The 13,634-nt window shown below is 42.8% G+C and overlaps 1 protein-coding gene across 1 annotated transcript in view; it reads right to left on the minus strand.

The window, feature by feature from the left end:
- Window positions 1-13,634, minus strand: part of GABBR2 (gamma-aminobutyric acid type B receptor subunit 2) — a 1,198,492-nt gene that overhangs the window by 20,995 nt on the left and 1,163,863 nt on the right. Inside the window, exon 18 of the mRNA XM_073587861.1 lies at window positions 4,506-4,623. Within this exon, the coding sequence (XP_073443962.1) occupies window positions 4,506-4,623 (118 nt within the window). The remainder of the gene's footprint in view (window positions 1-4,505; window positions 4,624-13,634) is intronic.

A 13,634-nucleotide genomic window follows, 5' to 3' on the forward strand; every position in this document is an offset into this window, starting at 1 on the left:
AACCCTTAACCAAACCATACTAAATCCTAACCCTGACCCAAAACCCAACCCTAACCCTGACCCTGACCCTAACCCTAACCCTAAACCCCCTTAACTAACCCTAACTCTAACTCAAACCCCTAAATTCCATAGTTAAAAAAAAAAAACGCATATGCAAAAAAACGCTTACATGAGCATGCCAGTGCGCACATATGCGCATCCATAGGCTATAATGGCCATTTTTAGCGCAAAACGTGCGCATATGTGCGCATGCGCTTTTTTGCAGGGCCAAAAAATGCAACATGATGCGTCTGGAAAATCCAATCGCACACCCCAAAAAAACGCAGCGCATGAAAATCGCTTACAAGCGCGCAGGTATGCGCACCCATGTTAAATATAGGGGAAAAAACGCATGCGCAGGTTAGCGTTTTTTTCCAGCGCTAAAAAACGCAAATGTGAAACCAGCCTTATGAAGGTAATTGCTTGCCCCAGAAATTTGTAGGGGCTTAATTGCAAAAGGGGTGAATACATATGCACATGCCAATTTTTAGTTGTTTGATCCCATAAATTTAATTTATGCCTATATTTTTCTCAATTCACTTCACCAACTGAGACTATTTAGTGCTGAAGCATCACACACAAATCAGATTACAAACATATTTAGTCATTGGTTGTAATGTAACAAATAGGTAAAATAGGTAAAATGCCAAGGGGTTGAATACTTTTGTAAGCCACTGTAATAAGCAGCTTATTCCTTTTCAAGTCCTGGGCTGAAGTGAGGACTCCAGTGAGGGGAAGCATCAGGGACTAAAGTGAGGTTAAATGGTGGCAACTCCAGTGAATTGGAATGGTGGAAATGGGGGCATCTAATAGCCCAAAACTGCTTCTAGAGGACTGCCCCTGACACGCGTGCACTGACTGCCCCTGACCTGTACATATTGACAGCTCAGACGTGTGCTCCCTGATCAGCTGGCGGGGCGACACCTCTTATCAGTGCAGCAGTGGCCATTTGTATAAAATAACCTTTATTGAAAAATGTGGGTACGCTAGAGAATTGGAGCAATGACTTGGGGTGCAGGCCCTGAATCTACTGAAGTATGAATCATCTGAAGTAGTTGGTACTTTGACGTTTTTTTCTTCAATTTGTGCCGTATATATTCATTTTACATGAATTCTGTCAAAAACATATACAAACTTCACTGTAATTCCCGGACACATGGCTGAAGCTTAGTCCATCCAGACTATGTCTTACCATGAGATATTAAACTTCTGCCTACAGTTGCCCTGATCATCAACTCTGCTGGTATCGTATCTTTATGGTCATCTTGTAAATGCTCGCTTTTAGAAACACACCTGTTTCAGGGATCTCATACTTAAAGTACTAGTATTAAACGTTCTAACATCACAGTGGGCAGCAGAGTGAAAAATGCTGGCAACTTTCATCATGCTTCACACTTTTATATATTTTTTTTTGTGAAATCCCTATTGTTTGAGGTTCTTTACTTCTGCTATTTTCTTTCTACATGAATGATCTGTGTAACTATTTCCAGCCTCATTATCATTGTTAAGAGAGAGGCCATATTACACAGAAGTTCAGTTTAGAGCAATAATAAGGGTAATTGTAAAGGGCGCGCACATTCTCATTATTATCCTTTCGCAAGTGAAGACGAGCAATTCTTTAAATATTCTCTTTTCCACGTATTTTCCAAGATGAAGATCACTTTGATTTGCTCTACATTATTAGTCTTATTAAGGTTTATCCAGAAAACTTCTGCCTATAAATAAAACCTATCAATTAAATTTAGAGTAGGTTCTTAGTTGCCAGTTTCTCAGCCCCCATGGCACTTTGACATCACTCTGCATGTGAATACCACTGAAGTCTGTGGCATAGGATGTGGTCAGACAAGGAAGGAACTGGCACCCATTGATTGGGGAATCATTAAGTTTCCAAATGTAATACCTGTTCATAAAGGTAAAAAATGTCACATAACCACAAAAGCCATCAATATACATAAAACAAGAGAATAATATATACTGCTATACTGCTGTTCCAGCACTCCGTCCCTTCGGATAACCAAGGCTTTGGGACAGGGTGCTGGAAAACCATGGAAGGAATTGGTGGATATGTTTTTTTGTGTTTTTTTAAGCTTTATTGATGGGTGTTTGTAGTTTTTAGCTGCCTTCGAAATCTCCTGTAAACCAGATGACCAATACCTAATGGAAAAGAAAAGTATGCTACACATCAGATTTATTACAAGATATTAGGCTGCTCTCAGATGGCTACAACACGTGCACATTTTAGAAAGTGAATTATGGCTATAATGCAAAGACCTCCCACAGTTCTACTGAACAGCACGAGAAGATGACCTGTCATTTATACGGATCAAAAATATAAACACAATACTTTTGTTTTTGCTTCCATTTTTCATGTGCTGAACTCAAAGATCTAAGACTTTCTATGTACAGAAAAGGCCTCTTTCTCTCAAATATTGTTCACAAATTTGTCTAAATCTGTGTTAGTGAGCTCTTCTCCTCTGCCGAGATCATCCATCCATCTCACAGGTGTGGCATATCCAGATGCTGATGAGATATTATGATTATTGCATAGGGGTGCCTTAGGGTGGTCACAATAAAAGGCCTCTCTAAAATGTGCAGTTTTATCACACAGCACAATACCACAAATGTCGCAAGTTTTGAGGAAGCGTGCAATTGGCATGCTGACTGCAGGAATGTCCACCAGAGATGTTGTCCATGAATTGAATGTTCATTTCTCTACCATAAACCATCTCCAAAGGCGTTTCAGAGAATTTGGCAGTACACCCAACCGGCCTCACAATTGCAGGCCATGTGTAACATACCAGCCCAGGACTTCAACATCCATCTTCACCTCCAAAATCATCTGAGACCAGCCACCTGGACAGCTGCTGCAACAATCAGTTTGCATAACCAGAGAATTTCTGCACAGACTGTCAGAAACCGTCTCAGAGAAGCTCATCTGCATGCTCATTGGGGTCTCCACCTGACTGCAGTTTGTCATCATAACCGACTTGAGTGGGCAAATGCTCACATTCAATGGTGTCAGGCACGTTGGCGAGGTGTTCTGTTCATGGATGAATCCTGGTTTTCACTGTACAGGGCAGATGGTTGACTGCATGTATGGCGTCATGTGGGTGAGCGGGTTGCTAATGTCAACATTGTGAATCGAGAGACCCATGGTGACGTGAGGCTATGGTATGGGCAAACGTATGTTATTGGCAATGAACACAGGTGCATTTTGTTGATGAAATTTTGAATGCACAGAGATACCGTGACAAGATCTTGAGGCCCATTGTTGTGCAGCGTCACATTGCAGCATGATAATGCACAGCTCCTTGTTGGAACTTCTCAGTTCTTGCATGGCCAGCATACCTACCATACATGTCACCCATTGAGCATGTTTGCAATGCTCTGGATCAGTGTTCATGACAGTGTGTTCAAGTTCCTGCCAATATCCAGCAACTTGGCTCAGTCAATGAAGAGGAGTGGATGAACATTCCACAGGCCACAATCAGAAACCTGATCAACTCTATGTGGAGATGTGTTGCACTGCGTGAGGCAAATGTTGGTCCCACCAGATACTGACTGGTTATCTGACCCCCTCGCTAACCCAATATTGTAAAACTGCACATTTTAGAGTGAGCTTTTATTGTGTCCACCCTAAGGCACACCTGTACATCAATCATGCTGTCTAATCAGCATCTCGATATGCCACACCTGTGAGGTGGATGGATTATTTTTGCAAAGGAGAAGAGCTCACAAGCAGAGATTTAGACACATTTATGAACAATATTTGATAGAAAAAGGCTTAGATTTTAACGTTCGGCTCACGAAAAATGGGAGCAAAAACAAAGGTGTTGTGTTTAGATTTTTGTTCAGTATAGCTCAGCTGTACTATGGGAAGTCCAGATATAATATAGACAATAAATTATGATGTCTATATTCAAAAGGGGTCCAGCAAAAAGTGGTCTAATTCTATGACTCTTTAGAATTCTATGAAACTTTAGAATTGGTCTATCAATTATCACTACCTAATACATTCATGATTCTGCAATGATGTTTCTGAATGTCCTTGTTGAGTATGCAGATGCAAGAGAGAGGAGAATGCTGTCAGAGACAGCTTGACTCACCATACAGAAGAGAAGAGCTTTTTTATTTGGCCAGGGTTACACAACCATTTTTCTCTCATCCAAAAAAGTCGGGCCAATTACGCTTCTCACACTTAGATCAGAGTGTGAACCAATTGTCTCAGATGTGGAGAATAAAAAAACTAACTCCAGCTTCTGAATTCTGTCAGGCTGCGAAAATACAACTGCACTCAGATGTCATCTCAATGCAGTCTGATTTTTTTCTACTGAACCATAGACATGAATGGTTAAGTGCAACCTGATAATTGGACGCAACTCGTGAATGCAAAAATATATTTTTCCCAGGTCCGAAGAAAAGATCGGATATGTGCACATGTACAGAAAAGATCCAATGCTACTTACTGTTCTGGTGAGTTTATGTCTTCTATCGTATCCTTACTAGTTCTGCATGATTCTAAAGTGTTCCACTGCGGAGTCATGTTTTGATCATGGTGATTTTTTAAAACTGCTTTCTCGTTATCTAGAAAAACCAGAAATACGAGTTCCATTATAAGAGTTTGCTTTTTATTTATATAAGACAATGCAATACAAACTGAAACATCTTTTTTACATGCTATAGTTTTACCAAAGTCATGTTTTTTTTACAGCCATATCTATTGCAGCATATATTCTCTATTAAAACGTGAATAAATATAGACTTAGAAAATCAACAAAAGATACAAAACTTCACTTCTTTTAATCAAGGGTTCTGCTTAAAGGGGATCTGTCACCAGGTTTTTGGCACCCCATCTAAGAGCAGCGAAATGTAGGGGCAGAGACCCTGATTCATGTGATGCCATGTAATTTGCTGAAGTTTTGAGTAAAAACTCTTTTATTTGCTGCAGATCTAGCAGTTCTCTGAATGGTGCGCTCTGTATAACCCCGTCCACACCACTGATTGACAGTTTTCTGTGAACACTGTGAGCAGCGGTGGGTATGAAGCTATACTGAGTTCATGAATATGGTGGACTACATGGCAGGGGGTTTACTAGTGCTCTGGTGATAAGCTCCTGCTGATAAACCTATTATTTTATCAAAACTACAGCAATCAGACCAATTACAACACATTTCTGGCGTCACGGTCTTTTCCCCTACTTTGCTGCTCTCCGATTATGTAGCAAAGTCCTGATGACATATTCCCTTTAAAAAAATTGTGGTAAGGGGACCCATGAGAAGAGGAAGAAAGGGAACCAATCTGCAGTTTGAACAATGACATTTCTCTGTACAAAATATTTTTACCTTTCCTCCAGTTTAATAACATAACCTCATTAAAAATTATTTTATCTCCTTTCTATTCCACAAGTTTAAATACACCATTATCACACTTATTTTTCAACTCTGAATACCTTACATACAATCTTACTGAGAGTAATGAAATTTATGCAGAGTAGGATGTGCGCTGAGAATCCAAGCTTCAGTATGAGACAGTTAGTTTTCATACTTACCAAACATTTTTCCATAAAAGTCTATTGAAGGGAATCTGTCTTCAAGTTTTTGCTTTTTCATCTGAGCACAGCATGATGTAGAGACAGAGACCCTGATTCCGGTGATGTGTTACTAAGTTTACGACGTACAGCAATTGTGATACTCAAAGTTTTCTCTTATGTAGATCCAGCAAAAGCTTTTAATGCTGTATAATCCTGAACACATCACTTATAAGCAGCTTTCTGTCACTATACAGTACATAGAGGAAGCTGCCAATCAGTGGTGTGGTCATGGTTGGACCAGTGAGTACGAGACACCTAGTCCTCTAGTGTTAATCATCCGCTGATGAAACACTGATTGTACTGTAATAGCAAAACACAGCCTAGTAAGTGACACATCTGTCCCTTGTGAGGTAGCGCTGATATTTAAGTAGGGGATCACTCGCTTGGCAGCCACAAAATCGTATCCGGCACAGGTTTTCCATAAACCAGTATAGTCCATGCGGTTTATTAACCCCTTAGCGACAGAGCCAGTTTGCAGCTTAATGACCAGGCCAATTTTTACAATTCTGACCACTGTCCCTTTATGAGGTTATAACTCTGGAACGCTTTAATGGATCCTGCTGATTCTGAGATTGTTTTTTCGTGACATATTGTACTTCATGTTAGTGGTAAAATTTCTTCGATAAGTCTTGTGTTTATTTATGAAAAAAACAGAAATATGGCAAAAAATTTTAAAATTTTGCAATTTTAAAACTTTAAATTTTTATGCCCTTAAATCAGAGAGATGTGTCACATAAATTTCTTAATAAATAACATTTCCCACATGTCTACTTTACATCAGCACAATTTTGGATGCAAAATTTTTTTTTGTTAGGAAGTTATAAGGGTTAAAAGTTGACCAGCGATTTCTCATTTTTACAACAAAATTTACAAAGCCATTTTTTTTAGGGACCACATCATATTTAAAGTCATTTTGAGGGGTGTACATGACAGAAAATACCCAAAAGTGGCACCATTCTAAAAACTAGACCCCTTAAGGTGCTCAAAACCACATTCAAGAAGTTTATTAACCCTTTAAGTGCTTCACAGGAACGAAAGCAATGTGGATGGAAAAAATTAACATTTAACTTTTTTTTGGAAAAAAATTACTTCAGAACCAATTTTTTTTATTTTCACAAGTGTTAAAAGAGAAAATCAACCACAAAATTTGTTGTACAATTTCTCCTGAATACGCCGATACCCCATATGTTGGGGTAAACCCCTTTTTCAGCTCACGGCAGAGCTCGCAAGGGATGGAGCACCGTTTGACTTTTTCAACGCAGAATTGGCTGGAATTAAGATCGGATGCCATGTTGCGTTCGGAGAGCCCTTAATGTGCCTAAACAGTGGAAAACTCCAACAAGTGACCCCATTTTGGAAACTAGACCCATTAAGGAACTTATCTAGATGTGTGGTGAGCACTTTCAACCTTCAAGTGCTTCACAGAAGTTTATAACGTAGAGCCGTGAAAATAAGAAATCCATTTTTTTTTCCACAAAAATGATCTTTTCACCCCCAAATTTTTATTTTTACAAGGGTAACAGGAGAAATCATACCCCCACAGTTATTATGCAATTTGTCCTGAGTACGCTGATACCCCATATGTGGGGAGGAACCACTGTTTGGGTGCATGGGAGAGCTTGGAAGGGAAGGAGTGCCATTTTGGAATGCAGACTTTGATGGAATGGTCTGCGGGCATCATGTTGCATTTGCAGAGCCCCTGATGGGCCTAAACAGTGGAAACCCCCAACAAGTGACTCCATTTTGGAAACTAGACCCATGAAGGAACTTATCTAGATGTGTGGTGAGCACTTTGAACCTTCAAGTGCTTCACAGAAGTTTATAACGTAGAGCCGTGAAAATAAGAAATCCATTTTTTTTTCCACAAAAATGATCTTTTCGCGCCCAAATTTTTATTTTTACAAGGGTAACAGGAGAAATCATACCCCCACAGTTATTATGCAATTTGTCCTGAGTACACTGATACCCCATATGTGGGGGGGAACCACTGTTTGGGCGCATGGGAGAGCTCGGAAGGGAAGGAGTACCATTTTGGAATGCAGACTTTGATGGAATGGTCTGCGGGCATCATGTTGCGTTTGCAGAGCCCCTGATGGGCCTAAACAGTGGAAACCCCCCCACAAGTGACCCCATTTTGGAAATTAGACCCCCTAAGGAACTTATCTAGATGTGTGGTGAGCACTTTGAACCCCCAAGCGCGTCACAGTAGTTTATAAATGCAGAGCCGTGAAAATAAAAAGTCTTTTTTATTTCCACAAAAGTGATTTTTTAGACCCCAATTTTTAGACCCCCAAAGTTGGTAAATAGTGGAAACCCCTCAATTCTTGCTTCAACCCTAACCCCAACACACCCCTAACCCTAATCCCAACCCTAATCCCTAATCCTAACCCTAATCCTAGTTCGCCCTAACCTTAGCCCAACCCTAGCCCAACCCTAACCCTTAACCCTAGCCCAACCCTAACCCTTAACCCTAGCCCAACCCTAACCCTAGCCCAACCCTAACCCTTAACCCTAGCCCAACCCTAACCCTAGCCTAGCCCTAACCCTAGCCTAACCCTAGCCTAACCCTAACCCTAGCCTAACCCTAGCCTAACCCTAACCCTAGCCTAACCCTAGCCTAACCCTAACCCTAGCCTAACCCTAGCCTAACCCTAGCCTAACCCTAACCCTAGCCTAACCCTAACCCTAACCCTAACCCTAACCCTAGCCTAACCCTAACCCTAACCCTAGCCTAACCCTAACCCTAACCCTAGCCTAACCCTAACCCTAACCCTTATGGAAAACTGAAAAAAAAATATTTTTTTTATTTCATTATGTGTGCCAGAATAAGGGGGTGATAAAAGGGGGGGTTATGTACTATTTTTATTATTTTGATCACTATGATCGTTTATCATAGTGATCAAAATAATGAATGGAATCTGCCAGCCGGAGCCAGCAGATTCCCGGCGGGCGCACTGCGCATGCGCCCGCCATTTTCAAGATGGCGGCGCCCATCGGATGACGCCGGCGGGCGCGGGACCACCGGGAGGGGACAGAGGACAAGGGAGAGGTACCGGGAGGGGACCGGGGGGATCGGGGACCCTATTTCTCTATCCTCTGATGTGCGATCACATCAGAGGAAAGAGAAATTAAATGTAAAATCGCGGCTTTTTTTTTTTTTGCGGTCGCCGTTATAGGGTTAATAACGGCGATCGCAAAAGCGGGGGTCGGTAAAAACCGACCGATTCATGTTCTCTGGGGTCTCGGCTACCCCTGGCAGCCGAGACCCCGGAGAAAATCCGACACTGGGGGGCGCTATTCACTTAAATCACAGCGCCGTGAATTAACGGCGCTGTGGTTTAAGTACCCTTAATTACCGCCGTTAAAAGGCGTATCGGCGGTCGTTAAGGGGTTAAACATCATAAACCATGACCAGCAATATATAAACGGCATAGCGTCCATGACAGAGCTTCACTCTGTTAGCAATGTCCATTATGCAGGCTTTTCAGCCTCACAGTTATATCTCACCCCGTCAGGGTTCTCTCATGGCTGCTTCTCCATACTGCAGACATTCATTCCCTCCAGGGAACTCTCAGGCACTTGCAGCCATTACTCACAGCGTCCACTTGCTGTCAGAAGGCAGGAAGCCCCATCTCAGCGGGACCTTCCACACTGGACCAACCGGGTCCAAGCATTCCCCACCTGTGACCTACCCTGGCCACATTATATGGTTCATAGCCACGCCCACCGGGTCACATGACTCTGACCTCATCACAGGTCCTTCAAGCATTTACACACTGTTTCCAACAGTGCTTTAAACACACCTCCTGGGTGGGTTTGTAGGTAACCAGGACCACCCATCTCTCTAGTTACCTGGAGACTTCTCCCTTACACATTGAAACAACACCTCAGCAATATTATTGCTGAACAACACATAAGTCTCCATCCCAAAGCCACCCACTTTGGGATACATAACGGTCATTCCGTATTCTGCCATTCATCCTTTCTCCTGGGACATCCACACAGCACCCCCTAGCGGACTCAGTGGTTACTACACCACACCCTACATCATGCTACTCTAAGATTACATAGCAAAGACCTGCTAACGGATTCCCGTTAAATCTGTCATCCCCAAAAATGCATATTTGCATATTAAACTAGCTGTACTAGTTTTTGTGATACAGGGGATTTAGCCTATATGAAAATCATACTAACACTATATGTTTTATTGGTATAGTGCCTGGGAAAAAAACTTATTTCAAATACATTTGGTGTGACCAAGGTCTCAACGTGTGGTGATGCCCCATTAATTTGTATTTTAGAGTTTTACCCCTTTTCTGACTGCATGCCATGGCATCCGGCATCTGTATCTCTGTAACCTCCTGATGAACCATGCTATTGACTTATATGTTTATCAGATACCCTTTGGTAAATCATCTTTAGTTCCAAGACTCTCTTCATCTCTGCCCTTTAATATATTTTTTTACCACCTTTGTGGTAGTGCGTAATAGAGCAGGAAGGGATAGTCTACGCTAAGTGGGGGCTCCAAAAAATAGTTCTTTATGGTGCCAACCTACACAGTCAGGTAAGGGCAATCAGAGGTCTACTATAGGGTATTTGCTAGGCTAGTCTATTTTGGGTATATTCTTGGCACATACCTTTTTTTTCACTGGGTTGGTATATTTTAAATTGAATTATTAAAGGTTTTTTAAGGGGAATACATGTGCACATACTAATTCTTGTTTTCCTGAGCTTATTTGATACATCAATATATAAGTTTTATTTTTTGTGCCCTTAAACCAGAGAGTCATATCACATAAAATAGTTACTAAATAACATTTCCCACATGTCTACTTTACCACAGAACAATTTTGGAAGCATTTTTTTTGTTAGGACGTTATAAGGCTTAAAAGTTGACCAACGATTTCTCATTTTTCCACCTCACATTTGAAGTGAGTTTGGGGGTCAACATGACCGAAAATACCCAAAAGTGACACCATTCTGCTTCACGAGAACTAAAACAACATGGAAGGAAAAAATTAACATTTTACTTTTTTCACAATAAAGTTGCCATTTCTGTGTGTGGTTCCACTATTACTCCCCAGCAACAGGCCCGCTGCCTTGGGGTCATACTTGATTCCGAGCTTTCCTTTGCCCCCCACATTCGATCACTGGCTCGCTCTTGTCATCTGCACCTCAAAAACATTTCTAGAATTCGACCTTTTCTTACTTTTGACTCTGCAAAAACTCTTATTGTTTCTCTTATTCATTCTCGTCTCGACTATTGTAACTCTCTTCTAATCGGTCTCCCTCTTACCAAACTCTCCCCTCTCCAATCTGTCTTGAATGCTGCAGCCATGATCATATTCCTCACCAATCGTTACACCGATGCCTCTACCTTCTGCCAGTCATTACACTGGCTACCCATCCACTCCAGAATTCAGTATAAACTTATTACCCTCACCCACAAAGCCCTCCATAGCTCAGCACCACCTTACATCTCCTCCCTTGTTTCAGTATACCACCCTACCCGCGCCCTCCGTTCTGCTGATGACCTGAGGTTAGCATCCTCAATAGTCAGAACCTCCCACTCCCGTCTCCAAGACTTTACACGTGCCGTGCCAATTCTTTGGAATGCACTTCCCAGGTCAATACGATTAGTCCCCAATCCCCACAATTTTAAGCGTGCCCTGAAAACGCATTTATTCAGACTGGCCTATCACCTCAACACATTAACCTAATCTATCCCTGTGTGGCACAGCCAAAAGTTTTATAACCAGATTTCCCGCATCATGTTCCCACATGCTTTATGCATCCATTAGCCCTCTGTGTTTGTACTGTTACACACTTAACATTATGGCTGGTTCATACAATCAGGGCAACTGTTACCACCCACCTTTCGTGTCTACCTCTTTCCTCATAGATTTTAAGCTTGCGAGCAGGGCCCTCTTTCCTCTTGGTATTTGTTATAATCTACTGTATGTGATTTTTGTTATGCAGTAATGTCTATTGTCTGTACAAATCCCCTCTGAAATGTAAAGTGCTGCGGAATATGTCGGCGCTATAAAAATAACATATATTATTATTATTATTATTATTATTACTTTGGAACCAAACTTTTTTATTTTCATAAGGGTATCTGGAGAAACCACAATTTTTTTGTGCAATTTCTCCTGAGTACGCCGATACCCCATATGTGGGGGACATACACTGTTTGGCAGGGCTCAAAAGTAAGTGAGCACCATTTGACTTTTTGAACACAAAAGTGGCTGGAATCAAGGGCGGGCACCATGTCACGCTTGGAGACCCCCTGATGTAGCGAAACAGTGGAAACCCCCCAATTCTAACTCCAACCCTAATACAGCCCTAACCCCAACCATAACCCCATTACTTCCCTAACACTAATTCCAACCCTAACCCTAGTCCCAACCCTAACCCTAGCTATAACCCTAGCCCTAGCAATAACCCCAACCATAACCCTAACCCTAGCTATAACTCCAACTATAACCCCAACCATAATCCTAACCCTAGCACTAACCCTAAACCTAGCTAAAACCCTAACCCCAACTCTAAACCTAGCAATAACCCCAACCATAACCCTAACCCTAGCTATAATTCCAACTATAACCCCAACCCTAGTCCCAAACCTAACCCTAGCCCCAACCCTAAACCTAGCAATAACCCCAACCATAACCCTAACCCTAGCACCAACCCTAACCCTAGCTGTTAGGCGTCGGGTTCCTGCCACTGCACAGCAGGAATCCAGAGCCTTGCACCCAGCGGTCTCCCATTCTTCTTCGGCCGCAGTGGAGCCTGCTCAGCAGATTCGTTGGTCCCGGTGCTCTGCCCAGGCCAACTCCGTGGGATTGCTTGCTGCTGCCACCTTTGGCATAGCTATGACAATGCATGCTGCTCAGCAGCGAGATTCTCCAGGGACTAAGTCCTCATGTCGGGCCACTGAGCATGCCCGTGGAGTGATCTCCCATTGGAGATCGAGGGTCACATGCTCAGGTCCTGCTCGTGTTCGGATTGGCCCATCCGAGAAGCCAGGAAGGTCCCGGACACCCGTGGCTATAAAAGGTTCACATGGCCGCTCGCCCATGCGCTAGTATAGACTGTATTTACAGACTATGTGGAGCAAGTGATGTATGCACGTATGAATGTCTCTGGTGAATGACTCATGAAGAAGCCCCTACCCTTGGTACACATGTGTTGTGCAGCCTAGCCTGCTAGCGCCCAGGCTTTGGTGTAGGTAGGTCTGAGGTTGAGTCAGGCATCTGGCCTCACCAGGGACTCGGCACGCCTCAGTGCACGTGCTCCATAGCCAGCGTCTATAGCTGCGCTCGCGGCCTGCGACGCCGCGTGTTCAGTGGGCCTAGAAGGACTCTAACCCCGTGTCCTTGGGGTAAAGTTCTGTGGCCGTACACTGTGCGCTCTTTTGGCCGAGCTCTGTGAGTTAACAGGCTCCGGCATCTACTTTCAGCGGTGGTGCGGCTCTGTGCAGTAATAGAGTTCGCCCTGTTCACATTGGGTGACGTAACCCACGTGTGACTGGTTTCACACCGCTTAATTCTTCCGCCATTACTTAGCAGCAGTGTACCACCTCTCCACGGTGGACCCCGGGCTGCGAACGCACCTACTATTATTTTATAATTTGGTGCATTCTGCCAGCCCTAACACTAGCTATAACCCCAACTTTAAGCCCAACCATAACCCTAATGGAAAAATGGAAGTACTATAACAATTTTTTAATTTTATTATTTTTACCTAAGGAGGTGATAAAGGGTGGTTTATCACAGCGATCAAAATTAATCAATGGTGGACGCCATGTCGCATTTGGAGACCCCCTGATGTACCTAAACATTGGAAACCCCCTAATTCTAACCCCAACCTTAACTCCAACCCTAACCCCAACACACCCCTAACCCTAATCCCAACCTTAACCATAACCCTAACCACAAGCCTAACCCAAACATCACAGTAACGCCAACACCACAACCCTAACCCCAACACAACCCTAACCCCA

This window comes from Dendrobates tinctorius, unplaced genomic scaffold (genome assembly GCF_039654945.1).
Source record: "Dendrobates tinctorius isolate UK_male_01 unplaced genomic scaffold, ASM3965494v1 ptg000102l, whole genome shotgun sequence".
NCBI classification, from domain to species: domain Eukaryota; kingdom Metazoa; phylum Chordata; class Amphibia; order Anura; family Dendrobatidae; genus Dendrobates; species Dendrobates tinctorius.